General features: G+C 53.5%; 1 protein-coding gene across 7 annotated transcripts in view; it reads right to left on the bottom strand.

Annotated features, from left to right (window-relative positions):
* The window catches only part of RNF213 (ring finger protein 213), a 136064-nt gene that overhangs the window by 103679 nt on the left and 4667 nt on the right, over window positions 1-27718 (bottom strand). For 4 of the 7 annotated variants that reach the window (XM_063599454.1, XM_008956539.5, XM_008956536.5 and 1 more), the window contains exons 3-8: window positions 19585-19748; window positions 13313-13459; window positions 2588-3136; window positions 2205-2327; window positions 1120-1298; window positions 260-418 (exon numbers count right to left, since the gene is read on the bottom strand). In XM_063599454.1, the coding sequence (XP_063455524.1) occupies window positions 260-418; window positions 1120-1298; window positions 2205-2327; window positions 2588-3136; window positions 13313-13459; window positions 19585-19748 (1321 nt within the window). Of the gene's footprint in view, window positions 1-259; window positions 419-1119; window positions 1299-1393; window positions 2061-2204; window positions 2328-2587; window positions 3137-13312; window positions 13460-19584; window positions 19749-27718 lie in introns of those variants that run through there. The other 3 variants (XM_003831141.6, XM_063599452.1, XM_063599453.1) reach the window with 2 other exon arrangements.

Raw genomic sequence — 27718 nt, 5'->3', positions numbered from 1 at the left:
AAATACAAAAATTAGCCAGGCGTGGTGGTACACACCTGTAGTCCCAGCTACTTGGGAGCTGAGGCATGAGAATCGCTTGAACCCAGGAGGCGGAGGCTGCAGTGAGCTGAGATGGTGCCACCACACTCCAGCCTGGGTGACACAGCAAGACTCCGTCTCAAAAAAAAAAACAAACAAATTTTTTTAAAAATACGTGTCACAGGCTGGGCATCCTATGCCTTCCCTGAGGGATTCCTCCCAAGCCTACAGACACGCTCACCTGGTGTAGTGCAGCTCACAGACATTGCTGTCCCATTTTGACCCCCCAAATTCTTCTCCTCCTCTGATGACGACTTTATGGAGGTCAGGAATGAACGGGAAATGAAGAGAGATGATGGCGTGGAAGAACACGGTGACTCCTCCGCCCGGGCTCAGCATGCTGGTGGAAAACCAAAACAGAAATCTGATTCCCGTGAGATCTGTCCACCTGCCATGTGCATGCACACACGTGCATGCAGGCGCACGCGCATGCACACATGCATTCGCACAGACGCACATGCACACACGTGCACACTTGCACACATGCACAAGCACACGTACCCGCACACACGTGCACGCACACTCACACACGTGCGCACACACGTGAACGCACACGTACATGCACACAGGCACACACCCACATGCACACACACAGGCACATGGTCCTTGTGTTCGTAATGCACATTATCACACCCTAGCAAACATGCAAGCACGTCCACGTCTGACACACTAACCCCCATGGAGGCCTCTCTTCGCTGCCTCCAAAATGGTGGAAGAGGTGGCCACTCCCTGCCCACCTCTGAAGTGCTGGGGACAGTGGCGGGAGGCACCAGCAGGTGTCTGGGCCAGAACAGCCCCTCTCCTGAGTTCCCAAAGGCCCACGCTGGCTCCAGGACCCCAGGGGCTATTAGGAAACAAGAAACTGGCACAGGTGCCCACCCCCGTCCACCTCCTAAGTGGTCCCCTTTTCCCCCAAAGTTAAACTTGCCAAAACAGCTGACTAGAAGGGCAGCCTGGATATCCCCTGAGAGTTGTGCAGGGAGAGGGTGTGCCGGGCTCTCAGGCAGGGTCTCCTTTGCTCCCCTGCGGGGGCATCCCTACCTTGCCTTCACTTCCTGGACATCTGCTTCCTGGTTTTTTTGCTCCTTCTCGTTTTTCACAGCAGCTGCACTTCTGTTCTTCCCCTCTGGCTTCTTGAGGTCTTCAGGCTCCCCTCGTTCATTTTTACCGACTTTTTCTTCAGCAGCAGCCATCTCGTCCTTGGTCTTGGTCTCAGCTTCCTGGAACAAGGAACCAAACCCTGACCTTCAAGGCTGGCCTCCACATTTTCTTTTTTTTTTTTTTTTTTTCTGAGACAGAGTCTCGCTCTTATTACCAAGGCTGGAGTGCAGTACTGCGATCTCAGCTCACTGCAACCTCCGCCTCCCAGGCTCAAGCAATTCTCCTGCGACAGCCTCCCGAGTAGCTGGGATTACAGGCACATGCCACCACGGCCGGCTAATTTTTGTATTTTTAGTAGAGACGGGGTTTCACCATGTTGGCCACGCTGGTCTTGAACTCCTGAACTCAGGTGATGCACCTGCCTGGGCCTCTCAAAGTGCTGGGATTATAGGTGTGAGCTACCGCGCCCAGCCCAGCCTCCACATTGACCCCTACAGGGGATGCTTCTTACAGCGGCCAGAGTGTTCACGACCCTTCCCCGCTCGGGACCTTCCAGTGCCGCTGGGGCCACTAATCACAGCCTCCAGAGGCGCCGTTCTCCAGCCTCATTGGTGGCCTCTCCTCCCCCAACTCCTCCTGGGGGCACTGGCGTCCCTGCCGCTCTGGGAACAGGCCTACCCCACACTACCCCAGGGCCTCTGCACATGACCTTCCCAGACACCTCCGGGGACCATCCCTCACCACCTCCTTAGAGAGGCCTCGCCCAGCCACTCGGGCTGTGGGGGCCATGGTACCTCGGGGCCCAGCTGGGTGCCCTCTCTCCCTCCCTCCACGCTCTTCTCACCGCTGAAGTCGGTTTCCTGACTCTCTCTCCGCTGGAATGTGAGCACCCCGAAGGCCAGAGCTTTGTCTGAATCATGGCTATATCCCCAGCACTTAAATATTCGCTAAATAATTAAGTGAAAGAGGCGCAGCCGCGGGCAGGAGAGGGCCTCCTGGAGCCGGCAGGCAGGAAGGAGACGCACCTGGCAGTGTGTTTTGGAAGCAGGAGTGGTTGCTGGCGGCTGTTTCATTCTCTGGGTCTTCTCTTTCATTTCCTTCCCGGCCCCTTTAACTGCATTGGCTGGCTCAGCTGCAGCATCAACTGCCTGAAAGACCCCAAACACCAGAGCCAAGGTGACAAAATGGGCCAGGGTGACTCCAACTCAATGGTTCAAGGGGCAGCATCTGCCACAAGCCGAGGGACAGGGTGGGCCGGTGGAGGGGCAGCCCTCCGACTCCCACCCAGGGAGCAGGGCCCAGAGGACGCCCCTCCCCCCGGCAGGGAAGCAACGCCAGCACCTTGCAGCAGAGCCCAGGTGCCGAGGGCTCAGTGCCACTCCCGGGCCATCTCTCCTGGATGACTCACCGTAGAGGCTGAGGCCCCTGCCTGTTGCTCGGTGGTCTGCAGTTCTGTCCTGGGCTCAGAGCTGCCTCCTTTTGACTCAGGCAACAGGAGCTCCTGGGCAGCATCTTCAGTCCTAGAACGGCCTTCACCAGCAGAGGTAGGGGGACCGGTCCCCTCCTGGGACAGGCCTCTGCCCCCAGAGGGGATGGAAGCGTCCTGGTCCTCCCCTTCCGTGTGGTCCTGGGATTGGGGGCTGCTCTGAGCCTCACTTCCTGTGGCCACTCCTGCCTCTCCCAAAGCCTGGGCCTGCAGGGGGCTGTCGCCAACCTCGGTGGGCGCGGAGAGGCCGTCACCCTCCAGTGGCGTGGTGGCTGTGCCCGGGGGCTGGCTCGGCTGGCCAGTGGGGCCACTCTGCTGGGCTTGGCTGTGGGGCAGGGCTGTGTCCTGAGGCCACGGGTTTGAAAGCAAAGTCAGGTGACAGGGGCTGGCAGGAGACAGGGGCAAGGAAGCCAGCTCTGAGGAAGCGGACTTGTTCCCCTTCTTTTTCTTCTTCCTTTTCTTCTTTTTGCTCTAAACAGAAAGAGAGACACTCACTTTATCTCTTAGATTTACTCTACTCTAGCCCGTGTTTCCCTCCAACTTTCTCTTCCATTCCTCAACTACATCAAGCTTGGCTCGACCAAAGTACCTAACATCTGTTAAATCTGCAATTTCCTGGAAAGAATGAAATTAAGAAACAAAAGTGGGGGGTGGGCAGGGTCGGGGCAAGTGGCCTTGAAGCGCTCGCCACACTCAGCACGGTCACGGCCAGGCTGAGACCCTCACACGGGCTCACTGCTTATTGGACATCCACTGAGATGGATTTTTATTTATTTATTTATTTATTTGAGACAAGGTCTCCCTCTGTCGCCCAGGCTGGAGTGCAGTGGTGCAAACCCGGCTCACTGTAGCCTTGACCTCCTGGGCTCAAGTGATCCTCCCCCATCAACCTCTTGAGTAGCTGAGACTATAGGTGAGCATCACTACGCCCAGCTAATTTTTTGTTTGTTTGTTTTTTGTAGAAACGGGGTTTCACCATGTTGCCCAAGCTGGTTTTGAATTCTCAGGCTCAAGCAATCTGCCCATCTCGGCCTCCCAAGGTCCTGGGATTATAGGCGCGAACCACCGTTCCCAGCTGGTTTTAAAAAATGCTCTGTAGAGGCAGAGTCTCACCATGTTGCTCAGGCTGGTCTCCAACACCTAGGCTCAGGCAATCCTCCCATCTTGGCCTCCCAAAGTATGGGATTACACGCGTGAGCCACCGTGCCTGGCCTGGTTTTGAACATTAGAAAGCACACACAGGCTTTCCGCGTTTTATGCACCTCTATAAAAATATTTCGTACATAAAATTTGAAATGAGACTAAAAAATGAGTAGCAGCTCCCACCGCACCCTCAGCAGGCACAGCCAGGCTCAAAGGCACATCCAGGTTCAGGTGTACGGTCCCCATTTTGGAACCAGGACTGCGGCTGGTGGGAGGAGGCTGCCAGGACCCTGGGACCCCACAGGCATCTCCCAGGGGGCAGTACTCAGGGGTGCGTGTGGATCAGGTCAGTAGAGGAAAGTGACTTGTAGATCCCCTGAAACCTGGTGGTGTGTGATGAGGGCCCCAAACTGCCAGGCAGCAGGTGTGAACCTGTGCCCACTCCAAGCCCCCCACCTCCTGCACCCACATACCCGGGAAGACCTGCACACACTGAGGTGCAGCCCAGGGGCTAATCCACCCTCTCCTCAGCAACTGGTAACGAGGGGATGAGGAAGCGCCACAGGATCTCATCACTGCCACTTCAGGAGCCCCTCGGCTGACGGTCGGCCCCTGTGTGGCCCCAGGAGGAGGCTGCGTTCCCACCCACCCAGGGCATGACGAGGCCGCAACTGGACAGGGCTGCACCCCAGGGCTTCCAGGAGGCCAGGCCGACACTGCAAGCCCTTCTCTATCACACATGGCCGCACTTCCTGCCAGAACCAGGGCCAGAAATTCCGATTTTCTCCTCCTTTTTAAATTCAGAGGAAACCCATGCTCAGTGTACACAAAGCACAGGAGGCGCCCCCACCCCCCGACCCATAACATCTCCCCAGGCCACAGCTTGGCTCCAGCCTCCCGCTCGGCCTGCGTCCGACACCAACCCCAGGCCACCAACCCACCACACCGCTGAGAGCACCTGGTCCCATTCCAGGGAGCAAGCACCACCGCTGAAATGGCACACTTGGTGCGTTTGGGTGCGGACAGAGGAGACTCACTCCCAGCGCAGGCTGACTCTAAAACAGGGCCTCACTGAGATCTGGTCACTGCACTCCAGCCTGGGCGACAGAGTGAGACTCCATCTCAAAAATAAAAAAATAGGTCGCTCAGGCCTGTAATCCTAGCACTTTGGGAGGCCGAGGCAGGCGGATCACTGGAGGTCAGGAGTTCGCCACCAGCCTGGCCAACATGGTGAGATCCCCCCCATCTCTACTAAAAACACAAAAAATTAGCTGGGCGTGGTGGCGGGCACCTGCAATCCCAGCTACTTGGGAGGCTGAAGCAGGAGAATTGCTTGAACCGGGAGGCGGAGGCTGCGGTCAGCCGATATTACGCAACTGCACTCCAGCCTGAGCAATAGAGCAAGACTCCATCTCAAAAAAAAAAAAAAAGCAACTGCAGAAGCAGCTGCAGAAGAAGAGTCTGGGGCTGGGGCCCAGCACTGTAGAGTGGCGTCATCAGGACAGGTGTCAGCCTCTGAATGACAGGCTGGTCAGCTGCCGGGGGACCTGCTGAGAGGGGGAAGCAAGAGGCCGTCAAGAAACAGGCAGGTGCTGCACAACCCTTCACTGCAGGCACCCATCGTCCTCAGTGTGCTGAGGAGACCTGGCAGGTGGGGTCCCAGCCCTGAAGACAGCCTCCCCTCCCCTCGGAGAGGCGATGACGCCATCCCTGCCCGGCCAGCTGCCTGGTACCTCCGGGGCTGCCATGCAGTGGCGTCTGGGCTGGGTTTAGAGGGCCTGCCTGAGTTCCCATCCAGCTCAACCCATGCTGCAATGGCTGGGCAACCCCAGGTGGGTCACTGAGCCACCGTGGGCCTCAGTTTCCCCATCTTTAAAGTGGAGACAGCAGATGTGTCCACATCAGAGCATCACTGAGGGTGATCAAATGGGACAAAGCACATGGAGAGTTGTAGGACACTGCCTGGCACACGCAAGGCCCCCATCAGTGATGCTGTGGTCACGGTCACTGTCCACACACAGCAGGTGTTTGTGGCCACCTGGTGACAGCGCTGGATGGCCCATCCTGGGGAATGGTCCCTTGGCTCTCCCTGTTCTTGGCTGCATGGTTTGAGTAACATCAGCTTTCCTCTAGCCCCAGGGGCAGCTCTTGTGCGTGGGCTGGTGTCAACCACTGATGTCTATCATCCTGGGCCATAGGGACCCACTGGGGGATTGGCCTGTGAGCCAATCAGAGCCAATGAGATTTGAGGAAGCGCTTCCTCTCTCCAGAGAAATCAATCAACAGAGGAGGCGCTGTCTTGTCCCCTGAAGGACAGAGTAGCAGGTGGATCACAGGGGAAGCCATTGTGTGGCACGAGGGAGTAACGGGAAACAGCTGATGAGAGGCTCAGTGGGGGAGCCACGTTCCGTCCGGAAGGCAGAGTAGACAGGGCCAGAGACACCTGCACCAAGCCTCACCTACAGGCTCGGGGCTCATCAGGTGTGTCCATAATAAACTCCCTCAATGGGATTAGAAAGGTGGAGCTGGGCTTTCCATTATTTGCAATTCAAAGGCTTTTTTTTTTTCTTTTTTTGAGATGGAGTCTCACTCTGTCACCCAGGCTGGAGTGCAGTGGCACAATCTCAGCTCACTGCAACCTCTGTTTCCTGGGTTCATGCCATTCTCCTGCCTCAGCCTCCTGAGTAGCTGGGATTACAGGCACATGCCACCACGCCCAGCTATTTTTGTTTTGTTTTTGTTTTTGTTTTTTTTGAGACGAATTCACTCTTGTTGCCCAGGCTAGAGTGCAATGGCATGATCTGAGCCCATTGCAACCTCCGCCTCCCCGGTTCAGGTGATTATCCTGCCTCAGCCTCCCAAGTAGCTGGGATTACAGGCACCTGTCATCATGCCCGGCTAATTTTTTTTTTTTTTTTTGTATTTTTGTACAGATGGGGTTTCACCATGTTGGCCAGGCTGGTCTTGAACTGACCTCAGGTGATCCACCCGCCTCGGCCTCCCAAAGTGCTGGGATTACAGGTGTGAGCCACTGTGCCTGGCCATTACTCAAAGATTTCTAATGGTTAAAATAATCAAACCTCAAATTAAGTTTTTCCCTAATTATGAAAGTTGAAAATAAGCCAAGGTCACGGATGCTCTAGCAGCTTCGATGACATAATCAGGCTCTGGCAGAAATAGACAGAGAATCCTCAGGCTCTGGACCGCCGAGTCACAGCCCGGAACAGGAGGAGCCCACTGAGGCAGGCCCCTGACCACCCCCCACCTCCCACCAGCATGGAAGATGCAGGCCCCCTACCGCTTCTTTCCTTGATGTAGCAAAGGGCTCAGACCTTAGGAACAGCTGCCAGCAGCCCTCCCCAGGGCCTGCCTTGCAGGAGGGGAGTGGCCAGCCAGGAAGAAATAGCAGCAGCAGCACATGGAGGTTGGGCAGAGCCCGGGGAGGCTGGAGGCAGGGGCCAGGCCTGGCCTCACTCCCTCTGCCCACAACACGGGGCTGTGGAAAGACTGCAGTAAACGCAGACGCAACTGCAGGAGAGACCCTTGGAGGGACTGTGATCCAGTTCCTGGAAGTCCACTGCCCTCAAGCCGCCATCCCAGAACCTCTTTTCAATAGAAACAAAACCAACCATCTGACATCATCACACCTGCAGGGCTGACGCCTCGGAGCAGCAGCCCCAGGCTCACCCCCTCAGCTCTTCCCGTGTGAACTGCCACCTGGCCCTGAATTAGGGACCACTTACTTCTCGGTGAGGACTGGCCGAGTGCCCTGGTAGGCGCCCTGTGCTGCCAGTGCCTCCTGCTGTCTGCTTTTCCATTGAACAGTTTCATAGTCTTCTTTGACCCAGAATCTCGAACTACATAACCATAGTGGTATTTATAATTTTACGGGGGGTGAGGCTTAGAAGTATTTACATAATTTTATAAATATTCCCCTATATTTTCTAGAGCTTTTAGGATGCTGTTTTACATTAAAATATTGAATCAGGCCAGGCGTGGTGGCTCACACCTGTAATCCCAGCACTTTGAGAGAACGAGGCGGGCGGATCACCTGAGGTCAGGAGTTCGAGACCAGCCTGGCCAACATGGGGAAACCCCATCTCTACTAAAAATACAAAAATTAGCCAGGCGTGGTGGCACACACCTGTAATCCCAGCTACTCTAGAGGCTGAGGCAGGAGAAATCACTTGAACCTGGGAGGCAGAGGTTGCAGTGAGCCAAGATTGCACCACTGCACTCCAGCCTGGGAGACAGAGCAACACTCTGCCTCGAAAAATAATAATAATAGGCCGGGCGCGGTGGCTCACGCCTGTAATCCCAGCACTTTGGGAGACCGAGGCGGGTGGATCACGAGGTCAGGAGATCCAGACCATCCTGGCTAACATGGTGAAACCCCGTCTCTACAAAAATACAAAAAAATTAGCTGGGCGTGGTGGCGGGTGCCTGTAGTCCCAGCTACTTGGGAGGCTGAGGCAGGAGAATGGCGTGAACCTGGGAGGCGGAGCTTGCAGTGAGCCGAGATTGTGCCACTGTGCTCCGGCCTGGGCGACAGAGTGAGACTCCATCTCAAAAAATAATAATAATAACAATAATAAATAAAAAATAAAAATAAAATATTGAATCAAGCTGGTATACAGTCGGCCCTCTGCAGCCACAGATTCAGCCAACCACAGACAGAAAATACTGGGGAAGAAAACAGAAAATAACGAGACAACAATAACAAAGAACACAAAGGGAAACACCGTACCGTGTAGCAACTGTTCATACAGCATCTATGTCATACAGATGCCTGTGGTAAGGAATCTAGAGATGAATTAAAGTGCATGGTGTTGGGGGCCGGCCTCAGTGGCTCAGGCCTGTTATCCCAATACTTTGGGAGGTCCAGGCAGGCGGATCCCTTGAGGTCAGGAGTTTGAAACCAGCCTAGCCAACATGGCAAAAACCCCGTCTCTACTAAAAATACAAAAATTAGCCAGGTGTGGTGGCAGGCGCCTATAGTCCCAGCTGCTCGGGAGGCTGAGGCAGGGGACTCGCTTGAACCCAGGAGGCGGAGGTTGCAGGGAGCCGAGATCACGCCATTGCACTCCAGCCTGGGCAAAAGAGAGAGAATCCGTCTCAAAAAATAAAAAATAATAAAAAATTAAGTGCACAGGCGGATGCTGTGGGTTATGTACCAAGGCCATGCCGTTTCATATCTGGGACTGGGCATCCTCGGATTTTGGTGTCCTCCGCGGTCCTGGAACCGACCCCCTGTGGGCAACAAGGGACCACTGTGTGTTTCAGTGTGAGTATGAGATGGGTGTGAGTGGGACTTGTGTGTGTTGGGGGTGTGTGTGAGTGGTGTGAGTTGGCTGTGTGTGTTGGGGGTGTGTGTGAGTCGTGTGAGTGGGCTGTGTGTGTGTTGGGTGTGTGTGAGTGGGGTGAGAGGGGTGTGTGTGTGTTGGGTGTGTGTGAGTGGGGTGAGTGGGGTGTATGTGTTGGGGTGTGTGTGTGTATTGAGGGTGTGTAAGTGGTGTGATTGGGGTGTGTGTGTATTGGGGGTGTGTAAAGTGGTGTGATTGGGGTGTGTGTGTTGGGTGTGTGTGAGTGGCATGTGTGGGGTGTGTGTGTGTTGGGGGTGTGTGTGTTGGGGTGTGCGTGTGTGTTGGGGTGTGTGAATGGTGTGAGTAGGGTGTGTGTTGGAAGGAGAGTGGTGTGAGTGGGTTGTGTGTGTTGGGTGTGTGTGAGTGGGGTGAGTGGGGTGTGTGTGTTGGGGGGTGTGTGAGTGGTGTTGAGCAGGGTATTGTGTGTTGGGTGTGAGTGGGATGAGTGGAGTGTGTGTGTGTTGGTGGTTTGTGTGTTGGGGGTGTGTGTGTGTTGGGTGGTGTGTTAGGTGTGTGAGTGGGGTGAGTGGGGTGTGTGTGTGTTGGGGCTGTATGAGTGGTGTGAGTGGGGTGTTTGTCTTGGGGGTGTGTGAGTGGTGTGAGTGGGGTATGTGTGTGGGGTGTGTGAGTGGGGTGTGTGTGTGGGGTGTGAGTGGTGTGAGTGGGGGGTGTGTGTGGGGTATGTGAGTGGGGTGTGTGGGGTGTGTGAGTGGTGTATGTGTGGGTGTGTGAGTGATGTGAGTGGGGTATGTGTGGGTTGGGTGTGTGTGTTGGGTGTGTGAGTGGTGTGAGTGGGGTGTGTGTGTGTTGGGGGTGTGTGAGTGGTGTGAATGGGGTGTGTGTTGGGGGGGTGTGAGTGGTGTGAGTGGGGTGTGTTGGGTGTGTGTGAGTGGGGTGTTTATCTTGGGTGTGTGAGTGATGTGAGTGGGGTATGTGTGTGTGTTGGGGTGTGTGAGTGGGGTATGTGTGTTGGGGTGTGTGAGTGGTGTGAGTCAGATGTGTGTGTGTTGGGGGTGAGTGGGGTGTGTGTGAGTGGGGTGAGTGGGGTGTATGTTGGGGGTGAGTGGTGTGAGTGGGATGTGTGTGTGTTGGGGTGTGTGTGTGAGTGGGGTGTATGTGTGTGTTGGGGTGTGTGTGAGTGGGGTATGTGTGTGTGAGTGGTGTGGGATTTGTATGTGTTGGGGGTGAGTGGGGTGTGTGTGTGTGTTGGGTGTGTGTGAGTGGGGTGAGTGGGATATGTATGTTGGGGGGTGTGTGAGTGGTGTGTGTGTTGGGGTGAGTGGGGTGTGTGTGTGTGTTGGGTGTGAGTGGGGTGAGTGGGGTGTGTGTGTTGGCAGTGTGTGAGTAGTGTGAGTGGGGCATTTGTCTTGGGGGGGTGTGAGTGGTATGAGTGGGGTGTGTGTGTGTTGGGGTGTGTGAGTGGGGTGTGTGTATGTTGGGTGTGTGAGTGTTGTGAGTGGGGTGTATGTTGCAGGGTGTGTGAGTGGTGTGAATGGGGTGTTTGTCTTGGTGTGAGTGGTGTGAGTGGGGTGTGTGTGTGTTGAGGTGTGAGTGGGGTGTGTGGGGGGGTGTGTGAGTGGTGTGAGTGGGGTATGTGTGTGTGGAGGGTATGTGTGGGGGGGAGTGTGAGTGGTGTGAGTGGGGTGTGTGTGTGTGTTGAGGTGTGTGTGAGTGGTGTGAGTGGGGTATGTGGGGCAGGGTGTGAGTGGTGTGAGTGGGATGTGTGTGTAGGGGGTGTGTGAGTGGTGTGAGTGGGGTATGTGTGTGTGGAGGGTATGTGTGTGGGGGTGTGAGTGGTGTGAGTGGGGTGTGGGGGTGTGTGTGAGTGGCGTGAGTGGGATGTGTGTGTAGGGGGTGTGTGAGTGGTGTGAGGGGTATGTGTGTGTGGAGGGTATGTGTGTGGGGGTGTGTGTGAGTGGTGTGAGTGGGGTGTGGGGGTGTGTGTGAGTGGTGTATGTGTGAGTGGGGTATGTGTGGCGGGGGGTGTGTGTGACTGGGGTGAGTGGAGTGTGTGTGTTTTACCCAAATGCTGAGCCCATGGTCCAGACGCCCCACTTTCCACACCCGTGTGTACACCCTGACCAACACGCTCCGGTCCGCATATGCAGTGCCCTAACTCCAGCTCACATCTCATGCTCCGTGCGCATCCCCAGGTCGTGCCTCTGTTACTCCGTGGGAATGTTTCCACCCATGTACGTTGACAGCTTTACTATAAATCTCCCATCCATTTCTCCTCCTCACATCTGTTAAGTATGCTCACCAATTTATAGTTTAAAATCTGTCAACTTCCAAAAATACAAAACCAGGCTAGGGTGGGTGGTTTATGCCTGTAATCCCTGCACTTTGGGAGGCTGGGGCAGGAGAATTGCTTGAGCCCAGGAGTTTGAGACCAGCGTGGGTAACACAGCAAGACCCCATCTCTACCAAAAATTTTAAAAATTAATTGGGTGTGGTGGTGCACGCCTGTAGTCCCAGCTACTCGGGAGGCTGAGGCACGAGGATTGCTTGAGCCCAGGAAGTCAAGGCTGCACTGAGCTATGATTTTGCCACTGCGCTCCAGCCTGGGACCCAGGGCGAGACCCTGCCTCAAAACAAACAAAAACAAAACCCACCAAACCCATTCAGAGCTATACTACTGTTATACATTAATTAGTTGGTTAAGTTCCCGTGTCATTCTGGGTGACAGCAGACATCTCTGCAGTGCTAAACCTTCCATGTTCTCTCTGGGGAAGGGCCCACCTCTCCACGGACTTCACTGTCTGCTGAGCCCGAGCCTTCTTCTCCTCGCATGGCCTATGAATCCATCCTTTATTTTACAAGTTGCTTCTCATATTTTTGTTGCTATTGGGAATGAGCTCTCCACCCACGCTGTGCCTTAGGTCTGGCTAAGTCCAGCCCCGTGTGGACGCTGCCTGCATTTCCCAAGAGCTGCAGGAGTGGGCTCACGCCCAAGCCCCAGCCCACAGAGAAAAGAGCATGCCCGCCTTGAAGGCTTCTGCCTACACTTAAGACCTAGGCGTGGTGGATGCTGGGTAAATCTCCGTTCACTGAACACATGACCATCTCGATGGGCAGGGGCGGGGGGGAGCGCGGCGCGGGGAAGGCAGGGAGGCCGTCGCCCACTGCAAAAAAGTAATAAACTTCACAAGCATCACTCTTCAAGGTATGAAGCTCCCTTGCTTTTCCCCAAAAGCAAAAGTCCTTTCATTACATGTGTTACCTAATTTCATTTCTGATATTATTAGTGAGTCCTGTAATACTCCTAAATGCTATAGAAGAAGTCAGGATTTGGGGCAGGCACAGTGGCTCACGTCTGTAATCCCAGCGTTTTGGAAGGCCGAGATGGGTGGATCATTTGAGGCCAGCCTGGCCAACATGGTGAAACCCCGTCTCTACTAAAAATACACAAAAAAAGTAGCCGGGTGTGGTGGCGGGTGCCTGTAATCCCAGCTACTCAGAAGGGTGAGGCAGGAGAATCGCTTGAACCCTGCATGCGGAGGTTGCAGTGAACTGAGATCGTGCCACTGCACTCCAGCTTGGGCGACAGAGTGAGACTCTGTCTCAAAAAAAAAAGAAAAAAGAAAGAAAGAAAGAAAAGAAAAAGAGAAAAAGTCAGGATTTCAACTTCCAAAAGCCAGAGACTAAACTGAGCAGGGCTTCCACTACACCCCCATGTGGCGAGCGCCATCCAAGATCTTGTGTTCAGGCAGAGGCTGGGTCGGGCCCCCACCTGCCTGGGCCTGGCCCTCTAGGCCCCCTTGGGCTCCCCTGCTGCTCTCTGTGGTGAAGCCTGTGTTGCTGGTGGAGCTTTAGCCAGGTGAGTGCAGCCAGGTTAAGTTTCTCCAGGTGTCCAAGGGGACAGCTGCACGGAGTAAAAAGGCAAGTGGAAGGATGGGGGCCAGAAGGGCAAGCACAATAAAGCTGAAATTCACCACTAGCAAAACGTCCTCAGAGTCACAAGAGCGAAGCCTGAATCAGCGTTGCTCTTTCACAGCCCAAGGGTGACCCGAAAACGCCCATCCTGGGCAGCCTTCCTCGACTGGCAGGGACTCAAGGGCCGGAAGTGCGAGGTGGCCATGCCGGGCTGTGCCAGCATGCACCAGGGCAAGGAGCATTCTGCCCAACTATTGACTCGGACTACCTGCTCACAGTCTGCAGAAGGCACGCTGGCGGCCTCAAGCGGGGCTGCATCCTGCTTCCTTCTCTTGCTGGGTGTGGCATTAGCAGCTTCCCATTCATCGGATATGAGGTCTACAGTAGCATCTACCAAAACCTCTGATGTAGCTCCCTGTTGAAACACGACCCCCTTCAGACAGGGCAGGGCTGTGCACCCCACGCACAGCTCCAGTAGACTCGCAAAGACCCCACCTCAGGGGCCACCTCCTCTTGGGAAGGCCCAGGCAGGGACACCCACGTGTGGGCACTGACCAGCTTCCCAGCACCGTCTGTCTCCAGGGCCCATGGGCAGGAGGGTGTGGGAAGACGAAGAAGCAGCTCCTGCAGACGTGCAGGACAAGTCCACGTAAGAGGAGAACTGCCCACACCAGAGGCGGCACCCTACCAGGCTCACGGCACCCTGCCAAGCTCCCAGCACCCTACCAGGCTCCCGGCGCCCTGGGCCTCCACACGAATGCCTTGGCTTGTGCTCAGAGCACAGATGCACTGCAGAGACCGACCCAGAAGGTATAGGCAGGCCCGGGCACCCCAGGGCCAGCCAGGTCAGCCCTCCCAAGCCCCTAGAGGCGGAGGCGGGCAGTCTGGCCCTGTAGCGGGCATGCTCATCCGACACCTCCCTTCCACACCGGGCATCGCCGGGAGACCTCACAGCAAGACGCCCAGCAGGAAGCTGAGGAAAGGAAGCTCCACCAGCAGCCTCCTGGCCTGCCGATGCCTCCAACCCAAATGACCCCTGGCTCCGGCAGTCTCCTCTTCCCTCACCACAGGAAGTACAACCCAGCAGCCAAGCCCAGTAGCCTCTCCAGAGGAAGAATCCACAAAGGACACCCTGTTAGTCAGCAACCAGCGGCCACCAAAGGAGAGCCCAAGTGGAGGATGGCTGTGCCAAGGGACAGGCGCGGGCCCCTCTCTGTGCGCCCTTTCCCTCTCCACCCACCCCATGACTGCAGGTGAGGACTGACCACCTGACTCTGCTGCAGGGTGAGGCTGGCCACGCAGCTCGCTGTCTCAGCTTCTGGGGCCGCCTCCCTTGGCTCCTAGCACCCTCCTCACCATGGTTAGAATGCGGCGTCTGTGCTTAGAGCACCGTTCTCTAGAACGCATACACCGCTCTCAGCTTCAGAATTCAATAGGCTCCCTGTGGGATTGGGAAAATGCGCAAAAGCCCCTGTAAACTCATCACCAGAGACACCCCATCGGCATTCACCTGTGTATTCACTCTGAACTTCTCTCATGTGTGGATATGTGTATATTTAGGCTTTTTTTTTTTTTTTTTTTGAGACAGAGTCTCACTGTCGCCCAGGCTGGAGTGCGGTGTCTCAATCTCGGCTCACTGCAACCTCTGCCTCCTAGGTTCAAGCAATTCTCCTGCCTCAACCTCCTGAGTAGCTGGGATTACAGGCAAGCACCACCACACCCGGCTAATTTTTGCATTTTTAGTAGAGACGGGGTTTCCCCATGTTGGTCAGGTTGGTCTTGAACTCCTGACCTCAAGTGATCCACCCGCCTCAGCCTCCCAGTGTGCTGGGATTACAGGTGAGAAGCCACCGGGCCTGGCCCTAGTTCCCATTTTCTTCATCCCAGAAAGAAATCCCACAGCAATGACTCCCTCCTCCCCACTCCTCCCAGCCAACCACTAATCTGTGTTCTGTCTCCATGGGTGAGTCTATCGTGGATATTTCATATCAAAGGAATCATACATGGCCTCTTGTATCTGGCTTCTTTCATTTAGCATGTTTTTGAGGTCCATCCAGGCTGCAGCACAGATCCATATCGTATTCTTTTTTTGTTTTTGTTTTTGTTTGTTTGCTTTGTTTTGAGAGTGAGTCTCGCTCTGTTGCCAGGCTGGAGTACAGTGGTGCGATCTCGGCTCACTGAAACCTCCCCCTCCCGGGTTCAAGTGATTCTCCTGCCTCAGCCGCCCAAGTAGCTGGGATTACAGGCATACGCCACCATGCCCGGCTAAATTTTTTTTTGTATTTTTAGTAGAGACGGGGTTTCACCATGTTGGCCAGGATGTTCTCAATCTCCTGACCTCGTGATCCACCCACCTCAGCCTCCCAAAGTGCTGGGATGACAGGTGTGAGCCACCGCGCCCAGCCTAGGATAATTTTATGCGTAACTTTTGGATCAACTGCCTTGCTGTTTCCTTAGTGGCTGCAGCATTTAACATTTCCACCAACACTGTACAACACTTCCAATTTCTCCACATCCTCATCAACATTTCCTATTTTATTTCCTTCCTTCCTTCTCTCTCTCTCTCTTTGAGGAAGGATCTCACAGTCACCCAGTGAGCCACCGCGCCCGGCCTCTTTTATTGTTCTCTTGTTCATGTCGGTTTTCTCTTGTTCAAGATTCCCTAGAAAATGTCTTCATTCTTTTCACATCTTCTGTGTCAACTCTACATTTTACAAATTCAAGCAGATTTCCACTAGTAAAAAAATTTAAAATATTAAAAAATAAATAAAAAATAGGGCAGGTGTGGTGACTCACGCCTGTAATCCCAGCACTTTGGGAGGCTGAGGTGGGCAGATCACCTGAAGTCAGGAGTTCAAGACCAGCCTAACCAACATGGAGAAACCCCGTCTCTACTAAAAATACAAAATTAGCCAGGCATGGTGGTGCATGCCTGTAATCCCAGCTAGCTGGGAGGCTGAGGCAGGAGAATTGCTTGAACCCGGGAGGTGGAGGTTGCTGTGAGCCAAGGTCACGCCATTGCACCCTAGCTTGGCAACAGGAGTGAAACTCCGTCTCAAAAATAAATAAATAAATAAATAAAACAAAAAATAAATAAATAAATAAATAAATAAATAAATAAAGTCTATGTTCCTTTGGCTTGTTGCCAATTAGTAGTTTGATAGAGATTTCCTTAAACACCTACAGCCAAAACATGGAAAAGAAAAAAGATTGGGAGGCCGAGGCGGGCGGATCACGAGGTCAGGAGATCGAGACCATCCTGGCTAACACGGTGAAACCCCGTCTCTACTAAAAAAAAAAAAAATACAAAAAATTAGCCGGGCGTGGTAGCGGGCGCCTGTAGTCCCAGCTACTCGGGAGGCTGAGGCAGGAGAATGGCGTGAACCCAGGAGGCGGAGCTTGCAGCAGTGAGCCGAGATCGCGCCACTGCACTCCAGCCTGGGCGACAGAGCGAGACTCCGTCTCAAAAAAAAAAAAAAAAAAGAAAAAAGAAAAAAAAAAACTGGCCAGGCATGGTGGCTCACGCCTGTAATCCCAACATTCTGGGAGGCCGAGGCGGGTGGATCACAAGGTCAGGAGATCGAGACCATCCTGGCCAACATGGTGAAACCCCGTCTCTACTAAAAATACAAAAAATTAGCCAGGCGTGGTGGCGGGTGCCTGTAGTCCCAGCTACTCCGGAGGCTGAAGTAGGACAATCACTTGAACCTGGGAGGCAAAGGTTGCAGTTGAGCTGCAATGGCGCCACTGCACTCCAGCCTGGGCAAAAGAGCGAGACTCCATCTCAAAAAAAAATAAAATAAAATAAAGAAAAAATAATACTCTCTCAGTCTCTGTAGACTGGCCCTGAGTTGGGACACTCCTCCCACACTCAGCCTTCCTTCCAGCCTGCACTGAGGTCTTCTCAGGTCTTTTTCGAGCGCGTCCTGCTCGAGCATTTGTGTGGCTTTCTTGATTCCTCATTATTCATGGAAACTTTTCAAAATTTTATTCCCCCAAGTAACTCAATTCTTAGCTTTTCCTCTGTCTTTGGGCGGGTTTATTGTTTGCCCCAGATGGCAAAGGGTTTATTCATTTGCCTTCAATGTTTTCAAGGAACACCATCCGCACTGCCACTTTCCCACTCTGACGGAATTCCAGATTAGGTATAAAAAGGGAGTTACCCAAACCTTCCGCATCCCATGTGCTCCAGGCTTGGGGGTGGCCTTGGCTGCTCTGGAAGGGATTATTCTCCAAGGGAATGACACAAGCACACACACACCCCACTCCCACGCACCCCAACATACACACACATCCCACTCACCCCACACACACTCCCAACACACACACCACTCACACACACCCAACACGCACACACCCAACACACACACACCCATCACACCCCACTCACACATACCCAACACACCCCACTCACACACCCCCAACTCACACACCAACACACACCCCCAACACACACACACCCCACTCACACACCCCCAACTCACATACCCCAACACATACACACACATCCAACACACACACCCCAACACACACACCCCCCACTCACACCCCACTCACACACCCCCAACACACACACATCCCATTCACACCACTCACACACCCCCCAACACACACCCCACTCACCCCCCACACTCACCCCACTCACCCCCCACGGACACCCCACTCACCCCCACACTCACCCCACTCACCCCACAGACACCCCACTCACACCCCACTCACCCCCCACAGACACCCCACTCACCCCCCACACTCACCCCACTCACCCCCCACACTCACCCCACTCACCCCCCACAGACACCCCACTCACCCCCACACTCACCCCACTCACCCCCCCACAGACACCCCACTCACCCCCCACACTCACCCCACTCACCCCCCACACTCACCCCACACCCCCCACAGACACCCCACTCACCCCCCACACTCACCCCACTCACCCCCCCCACTCACCCCCAGACACCCCACTCACCCCCCACTCACCCCACTCACCCCCCACACTCACCCCTCTCACCCCCCACACTCACCCCACTCACCCCCCACACTCACCCCACTCACCCCCCACACTCACCCCCCTCACCCCCCACACTCACCCCCCCACCCCCCACACTCACCCCGCTCACCCCCCAGACACCCCGCTCACCCCCCACACTCACCCCGCTCACCCCCCAGACACCCCACTCACCCCCCACACTCACCCCACTCACCCCCCACACTCACCCCACTCACCCCACACTCACCCCACTCACCCCCCACACTCACCCCACTCACTCCCCACACTCACCCCATTCACCCCGCTCACCCCCCACAGACACCCCGCCACCCCCACAGATACCCCGCTCACCCCCCACACTCACCCCACTCACCCCCCACAGACCACAGCACTGCGGCTGCATCACTTCCCACCACAGCCCAACCATGGAGTGCCACCTACAAGGAACGACAGACAGAAAGCCAGCCCCAGTGCAGACACAGAAAGACAGCTTCCCCTTCTCCGTGCCCAGCAAGAAACCCGGGAGCTGGCACTGCCCTCTGGGTCTTCCCAGGCCGCGCTAGAGCCCAGGAACCCTTCTCTTCCAACCATTCTCCTTGAACATGTCCAGGACGCGCCCCTCGAAAGCCTCGCCTAGTGCTCCAACTGGGAATCTTAACAAGGACGCATTCTCTTGGTGTCTAACGCCTAAGGGGCTGTTCAAGGCCAGAGGGAGCCAAAAGGTGGCTCAGCCATACCCTTCCAAGAAGGGTAACCTGCCAGCCAGCACATTTCCAGAGCACCCACCCCACACCCAAAGCTTCAAAGCCCCTCTGGGCACGCACCCTCAATGCAGAGGCCTACAGAAGCGCAAGACACGCACCCGGCGGACGCTCAGGTCCCTGCCCCGAAGCAGCAAGGCACCTCCGAGCTTGCACCCTCAATGCAAAGAAACCCACAGAAGCTTGGGACACAGATACACACGGCAGAAGCTCAGGCCCCACCCCAGCCACAGCTTCTGGGAGACACACGAGTATTGGGTCTGGTAGAAAGAAAAGGAAGGTGGAGGCCGGGCGCGGTGGCTCACACCTGTAATCCCAGCACTTTGGGAGGCCAAGGTGGGTGGATCTCCTGAGGTCAGGAGTTTGAGACCAACCTGACCAACATGGTGAAACCCCGTCTCTACTAAATACAAAAAAATTAGCTGGTCGTGGTGGTGCATGCCTGTAGTCCCAGCTACTTGGGAGGCTGAGGCAGGAGAATTGCTTGAAACCAGGAGGTGGAGGCTGCAGCGAGCCGAGATCGCACCACTGCACTCCAGCCTGGGCAACAAGAGCGAAACTCTGTCTCAAAAAAAAAAAAGACGGTGGAGGCCCCAGGGGGTCTGGAACCCACAGACTCCAGCCAGAGATGAATCAGGTGCAGAAGGGGCAGCTCTGCTGCTGCCCTGTGGGCAGGCTCAATGGGCTGGGCCATGGTGGCATTTTCGGGGGCTAGCTGGGCAGCTGTGCAGTGAGATTTTCCTGGGCAGAGTGAGTGGGGGGAGAGGGGAGCCGGGGCAGTGCACTCACTTCTTGGACGGTCCAGGAGGCTTTGGAACAGGGCTCCTCGGGGTTTTCTTGCCAACTGTCTGAGCCCGGGAACAAGCACGGGCCCCCTTCCTCCTTCAGCTCCTGCCCAGACTCCATTTCACCCTCCGAGGCCGAGGCCATTGTGGAGTTATTGTTCTCAGAATCTGTAACGGCAGATGAAGGAAGGGTCAGATCTCAGAGAGAAGCAAGTGAGTGTTAGGAAGGAAAAACAGAAATCCTCCCCACGAGTGCATGGAGAGATTCACCCTGTTCTCCCTCCGAGGTCCTGCATTGGGCCTGTTGATATGAGCAGGGTAGGGGTTCTGCTCCAGGTGGGTAGGAGGGAACCAGGGACCCCAGTTTCATCACAACAAGGGGTGAATCAGAGAGAAAGACTGCGCCATCCTAGCATCCAGCCCTTTCCTCCCAATGTCCACGAGTGGATTCACCTGACTCTGTACTAGGATGTCAGCGCACCTCGGGCACCTCTAAAACAGAGCCTGTTACGCTTTCCTCCCCTACTGTAGACATTCCTCCTGTCTTCCCCAGGGTGGGCACTCTCCCAGTGGCGGCCCAGGGGTCTCCCACTGCTTCCCTTGTCCTGGCACTAAGGCATCTGCCCGCCCAGCTGCTCTGCCTCCAGATTCTCACCCATGCAGAGCTGCCATGCAGACAGCATGGAGCACCCACTCTGCCAGACCCACACTCACTCTAGCCTTCATTGTGGTGTGGACGCACTTTGTCCGTCCCCACCAAAACTCATGTTGATCCCCAGTATGCCAGTGCTGGGAGGCAGGGCTGGGGGAGGTCTGTGGGTCGTGAGGGCAAATCCCTCACGAATGGCTTGGTGCCGTTTGCGGCCATGGGTTTACTCTTGAGAGGCTTGTTTACTCCCCTCGGGAATGGATTAGCACCCGCCAGGTGGGTTGTTATGAAGTCAAGATGCCCCATCAGGCTTAGTCTTTCACAGCTGTCAGCATCCCCGTCGGCCTACTCTGCCACGTGGCACAAAAGCCCTCACCAGACACCAGGGCCAGGCCCTGAACTTCTCAGTCTGCAGAACTGTGAGCTAAATAAACCTCTTTTTTCTTTTTCTTTTTTTATTTTATTTTATTATTTTTTTTGAGACAGAGTCTTGCTCTGTCGCCCAGGCTGGAGTGCAGAGGCACAATCTCGGCTCACTGCAACCTCTGCCTCCCAGGTTCAAGCAATTCTCCTGCCTCGGCCTCCCAAGTACCTGGGATTACAGGTGCATGCCACCACACCCGGCTAATTTTTGTGTTTTTAGTAGAGACAGGGGTTTCAGCATCTTGGCCAGGATGGTCTTGAACTCCTGACCTCATGATCCACCCGTCTTGGCCTCTCAAAGTGCTGGGATTACAGGTGTGAGCCACCCCACCCAGCCTCTTTTCTTTTTTCTTCTTTTTTGAGACGGAGTCTCGCTCTGTCACCCAGGCTGGAGTGCAGTGGTGCAATCTCGGCTCACTGCAACCTCCACCTTCTGGGTTCAAGCGATTCTGCTGCCTCAGCCTCTAGAGTAGCTGGGATTACAGGCATGCGCCACCACACCCAGCTAATTTTTTTTGTATTTTTAGTAGAGACGGGGTTTCGCCATGTTGGTCAGGCTGGTCTTGAACTCCTGACCTTGTGATCCGCCCACCTCGGCCTCCCAAAGTGCTGGGATTACAGGCTTGAGCCACCACACCCGGCCTTTTCTTTTTCAATTACCCAGGCTCGGGTACTCTTATGGCAACAGAAAATGGACGAAAACACCCTTCAAGGAGTCCCTGTTTTCAATCCTGGGTCTGGACGACCCCACCTCTCCCTGACACACACTCCAGATGGTGCCAGGCCAAGCCTGCTTTTCTGTACAGAACCTTCCCTCTGCCTGATCCCCACAGACCCTTCTCCAAGGCCCCAAGCCAGTCCCAGCTGCGCCCCTGTCTGGACACTTCATCCCCACGCCCGTTTCCAGCACCTGGTTTCGTCACTGCCCTCTCCTCCTCTGAGATCTGGAGGGCAGGGACCACGCAGACCTTTTTCCCTTTGAGTACCCAGTGTTGGCGTAGCCAAGAGCTCAAGAATTCGTGAAGTTCCTTAGCAGGACTCAAAATTGATAACAAATCCTCTAAACGTCTACATACATAAGACACACATGAAACATCACAGCCAGAAAGTAAGAGCTGGAAAAAGATCTGCAACAGGCGGCCCAAGGCCCCATCCTTTGAGAGCTGCTGTTTCACCTACACCAGGGATTCTGAGCCTGCCCCTCCCACCAACCTACCCTCCCACCAGGGGCGGGCCCTGACTAGCCTAATCCAATCAGGGCCGATATTTACCCTGGCACTAGTGATTGACTAAGGGAAGGGCCAACCAGCAAGAAGTATGGAAGCATCCATCCTTCTGGATCCTTACTGGAGTTTCTGCCACTCAGTGCATCCTGGAAAGACCATGAGGTGGTGCTGGGAAACCACTGTCTGTTCTCCTCCACCTGCAGACAAAGCTGGCAGTGGAGAAGGGCAGAGCTGTCAGGATCAGAGAAATGGAGCAAAGCCCTAGTACACTTGAACCCCTCAAGCCTGGACTTGGGCAACGGTGGCCCAGCACGTTTCTCTTGCTGAGCAAGCCTAGGAGAGCTGGGTTTCAGGCTGTGCCCAGTATAAACAGTCCCAACAATCACAAGGACCAACCAAAGCAAAACGAGCTTCCCTAAAGACAGGCCGCTCAAGGAAATACACATACATGTGGTCTCTTAACTTCCAAAGAGATGCCTGCCATGCCTACTGATGAAGGAAATCAGAACGGAGGCCCTGCAGTGCCATTTCCACCCAACGATCGGCACAGATTGACAAGATCCATCATTCTGAACGCTGGAGAGAATCTGAGTAGAAATCTAGAAGGCAGGGAGCACAGAGACGCGGCCAGTGAGTGGCCAGAGAAGCTTTGTGCAGGGGATTTGAAGAGATTTGCATTGTAAATGTGCCAGCCTGAAGCCAGCAGGCTAGTGGCTGGGAATCTGTCCTCCAGACGGCCAGCCTGGCTCACAGGGCAAGGTCTCCGTGCAAGCATGCAGCCTAGCAGCCTATGTCACGGCAAAACAGCAGGACAAGGGAAGTGCCCAGGATAGGCCTGTTGCTGAGTCAGGCCCTACTGGGTGGCAGAGCCAGGGAGGCTGCTGAGGTCCGTCCTCCACTAGAGGCCTCAGCCGCTGTACATGAAAGTAGCAAGGCATGCGCAGGGCATGAGCTGCCACTCACATTAACGTGTGTGTGTGTGCGCACACATTCACGCAGAGGAGATGTCTAGAAGAGGACACACCAGTTTACAGTGTTGCTCTGGGGAATGTGACAGTCCTGGCCCAGGGTGAGGAAACTTCGTGCTATTTTATGTCCTCCTGTAACATGTGGGTCATTTGCCAACCAGCATTTACATTTTTATTATCACAAAAATAAGTAGCTGGATTCAGAAATAAGAGACATACTTAACTAGCACTTCCTAAACAATGTACATGTTAACTCATTAAATACTCACAGTATAGAACAGGGTTATCCAGAGAGCAGAACTATAGAATATGTAGGTAGGTAGGTAGACAGGTAGATAGGTAGATACATGGATGGATAGATAAGATGGGATGGATAGATAAGATGGGATAGATGAATGGATAGATACATAAGATAGATACATAGATAGAACAGATGAATGGATGGATGGATAGATGGATGGATGAATAGATGATAAGCTAGATGAATGGATAGACAGATGATAGATAAACAGATAGGATGGACGGATAGATAGTATAGATGGATGGACAGATAGAATAGATGGATAGATGAATGGATGAATAGAAAGATAGGATGGATGGATAGATAGAATAGATGAATGGATGGATGGATGGATGGATAGATAGAATAGATGGATGGATGGATAGCTAGATAGATAGATGATAGGATAGATGGATAGGTGGATAGATAGATAGGGGAGGTGGACAGATAGGGTAGAGGGATGGATAGACGGTGTGATGGTTAATATCAGGTGTCAATTTGATTGGGTTGAAGGATGCCTAGGTAGTTGGTAAAGTATTGTTCTGGGTGTGTCTGTGAGGGTGTTGTCAGAGGAGACTGACATTTGAGTCAATGGCCTGGGAGAGGAAGACCCACCCTCCATGTGGGTGGGCAGCATCCAGTCAGCTGCCAGCGTGGCTAGAACAAAGCAGGCAGAAGGTGGGGTAAGCTGGCTCGCTGAGTCTTCTGGCTTTCATCTTCCTCCTAATGCTGGATGCTTCCTCACGTTCCTCTTGCCCTTGGACATCAGACTTCAGGTTCTTTGGCCTTTGGAAACTTGGACTTACGCCAGTGGTTTGCCAGGGGGATCTCAGGTCTTCAGCCACAGACTGAAGGCTACACTGTCGGCTTCCCTGCTTTTGAGGCTTTTGGACTCAGACTGAGCAACTACTGGCTTCTTTCTTTCCCAGCTTGCAGACGGCCTACCATGGGACTTCACCTTGTGATTGTGTGAGCCAATTCTCCATAATACACTCCCTTTCTTACAGACATAGATCCTATTAGTTCTGTCCCTCTAGAGAACCCTAATACAGACTTTTAGATAGATGGATAGATAGGATAGATAGACAAGATGGATGGATAGGTACATGGATGAATGGATGGATGGATAATTGATAGAAGACAGATGACAGATAGATAGATAGATAGACAGACAGACAGACAGATAGATAAATGGATGGATGGATGGATGGACAAACAGATGGATGAGAGAGGATATATTAGGAGAATTGGCTCACACGACTATGGAGGCTGAGAAATCACCATTTGATTAAGCTTACGATCATTCATTTTCATTCCCAAGATCCACCCGTCTTCCACAAAGGCCAAATAGGGGAGGTGACTGGGAATCCCCACCCCTGCATCTTTGGAGTGCTTGGTGGTGGCACTAATCCCTGCAGTCCCTCCAGGGATGCAGTACTGCTTTTTTTTTTTTTTTTTTTTTCTGAGACAGGGTCTCACTGTCGACCCAGGCTGGAGTGCAGTGGTATGATCACGGCTCACTGCAGCATTGACCTCCTGGGCTCCAGCAATCCTGCCATGCATGCCCATGCTCACCGTAGCACGATTCACAATAGCCAAGATATGGAATCCACCAACTATCCAACAGTGGACGTTGAAGAAAATGTGGTACATATACATAACAGAACACTACTCAGCCTTAAAAAAGAATAAAATTGGCCAGGTGCAATGGTTCATGCCTATAGCCCTGGTACTTTGGGAGGCAGAGGCAGGGGGATCACTTGAGGTCAAGGAGTTGGAGACCAGCAATGCTAATATGGAAAAACCCTATCTCTAATAAAAAATACAAAATTAGCCGGAAGTGGTGGCACACACCTGTAATCCCAGCTACTTGGGAGGCTGAGGCAGGAGAATTGCTTGAACCTGGGAGGCGGAGGTTGCAGTGAGCTGAGGACCAGCCACTGCACTCCAGCCTGGGAGACAGACCAAGACGCTGTCTCAAAAAAAAAAAAAAAAAAAAAAAAAAAGAAAAGAAAAGAAAATCTGCTGTTGAGTAGAGCCACCTCCATCAATAACCTTAGCCAGATCTGGAGAACTTACTGCAGCTTCTCCAGCAGCACTCGCTGCTTCACCTTGCACTTTTATGTTATGGAGAGGACTGCTTTCCTAAAACCTCATAAACCAGTCTCTGCTAGCTTCAAGATCTTCTCTGCAGCTTCCTCAACTCTGTCAGCCTGTGTGGAATTGTGGCTACAGGAGAGTTAGGGCTTTACTGTGGATTCGGGTGTGGTTTAAGGGAATGTTGTGACTGGTTTGACCTCTCCAGACATTGCAAACTCTCTCCATATCACAATAAGGCTGTTTCACTCTCTAATCATTTGTGTGTTCATTGGAGTAGCACTTTTTTTCTTTTTTGGGATGGAGTCTCGCTCTGTCGCCAGGCTGGAGTGCAGTGGCGTGATCTCGGCTCACTGCAACCTCCACCTCCTGGGTTCAAGTGATTCTCTCCTGCCTCAGCCTCCCGAGTAGCTGGGACTACAGGTACACGCCACCATGCCTAGCTAATTTTTGTATTTTTAGTAGACATGGGTTTTCACCATATTGGCCAGGATGGTCTCTTTTTTTTCTTTTCTTTTTTTTTTTTTTGAGACAGAGTCTCGCTGTTGTCACCCAGGCTGGAGTGCAGTGGCACAATCTCAGCTCACTGCAACCTCCGTCTCCTAGGTTCAAGCAATTCTTGTGCCTCAGCCTCCCAAGAAGCTGGGATTACAGGCATGAGCCACCACACCCAGCTAATTTTTGCATTTTTAATAGAGACGGGGTTTCACCACATTGGCCAGGCTGGTCTCAAACTCCTGACCTCAGGTGATCCACCTACCTCAGCCTCCCAAAGTGCTGGGGGCACTTTTAATTTCTTTCAAAAACTTTTCCTTTGCATTTACAACTTGGCTAACCATTTGGTGCAAGAGGCCTAGCTATCAGCCTATCTCAGCTTTCAACATGCCTTCCTCAAGAAGCTTAATCATGTCTAACTCTTGATTTAAAGTGAGAGACATGAGGCCAGGTGCGGTGGGTGGCTCACACCTGTAATCCCAGCACTTTGAGAGGCCAAGGTGGGCGCATCACTTGAGGTCAGGAGTTTGAGACCAACCTGGCCAACATGGTGAAATGCCGTCTCTACTAAAAATATAAAAAATAGCTGAGGGTGGTGCCTCATGCCTGTAATCCCCGCTACGTGGGAGGCTGAGGCAGGAACATCGCTTGAACCTGGGAGGTGAAGGTTGCAGTGAGCTGAAATGGCACCACTGCACTCCAGCCTGGGTGACAGAGCAAGACTCTGTCTCAAAACAATGAAATAAAATTTTAAAAAGTAAAGTGAGAGGCAAGAGACTTTTCATTTGAGCACTGAGAGACCACTGTAAGGCTTTTTTTTTCTTTTCTTTTCTTCTAAGACAGGGTCTCACTCTGTCACCCAGGCTGGAGTGCAGTGGGACAATCATGGCTTACTGCAGCCTCGACTTCCCAGGCTCAAGTGATCCTCCTGCTCCAGCTAATTCTTGTTTTTTTTTTTTTTTTTTTTTGTAGAGATGGGGCTCCACCATGTTGCTTAGGCTGCTCTCGAACTCCTGGGCTCAAGCGATCTACTCACCTCGGCCTCCCAAAGTGCTGGGATTACAGGCGTGAACCACCACGCCTAGCAAGGTGGGCCACCTTGTGATCCATGTTTCAGCCAACCAAACAAAGACTCAGAGGCCTTCCTAACTCTACCAGCTGCAACATGAAATGCATAATCTCTGCTAGTGGGCCCACACTACTAAACTCAACCTGACCCAACTTTATATCATTTGGAACTCAATGTCTCCAGCCTGGCCGTGGGCTTCCCATGTCCCCATCCCAACTTGAAGGATCCCTTCCTTTGCCACCCAATGTCCTCACTTTTTTTTCTTGTAATACAGAGATGGAGTCTTTCTACATTGCCCAGGCTGGTCTCAAACTCCTAGGCTCAAGTGATCCTCCCACCTTGGCCTGCAAACACGCTGGGGTTGTAGGTGTGAACCACGGCATCCGGCTTAAGTGCCCCCACTTTAACGGCAGACGCCCTGCATGCCTGGAAGATCAGCTTTCGTTTTAACTCAGCTAATCGCGTGAGAGCTGGTGCTCGATTTTCTACAATTTCAACCCTGTGGCTACAGGAGAGAAGATTCTGACCCAGGGCACACTAAGAAACTCTCAGATCATTTATGCAGAGCTGCAGCCCAGACATCGAATCCCTGAGTTCATCCTTTTCACCACTTTCTCAGTGACGCTGGGGGCAACCAGCCAGCATCACTGTATTTCTTGGTTTTCGATAAATGTTCAAAAGCATCATGTACAGAGTCACCAAATTCCTGGCCTCTTACAAGTGGTGAATCAGGAGTCTCAAGTGCATTTGCTTTGCATGCCTCTAGAAACAGTTCATGCTGCGCACTACCAGTGCTCTCCGCACTATTATTAATAGAAGTGGAGCCCTTAGGCTGGGCGCGGTGGCTCACGCCTATAATCCCAGCACTTTGTGAGGCCGAGGCAGGTGGATCACCTGAGGTCAGGAGTTCAAAACCAGCCTGGCCAACATG

This window comes from Pan paniscus, chromosome 19 (assembly GCF_029289425.2).
Source record: "Pan paniscus chromosome 19, NHGRI_mPanPan1-v2.0_pri, whole genome shotgun sequence".
Classification (NCBI taxonomy): domain Eukaryota; kingdom Metazoa; phylum Chordata; class Mammalia; order Primates; family Hominidae; genus Pan; species Pan paniscus.
Note: the sequence above shows the minus strand (reverse complement) of the source record. Positions and strands in the feature narration are given on the sequence as shown.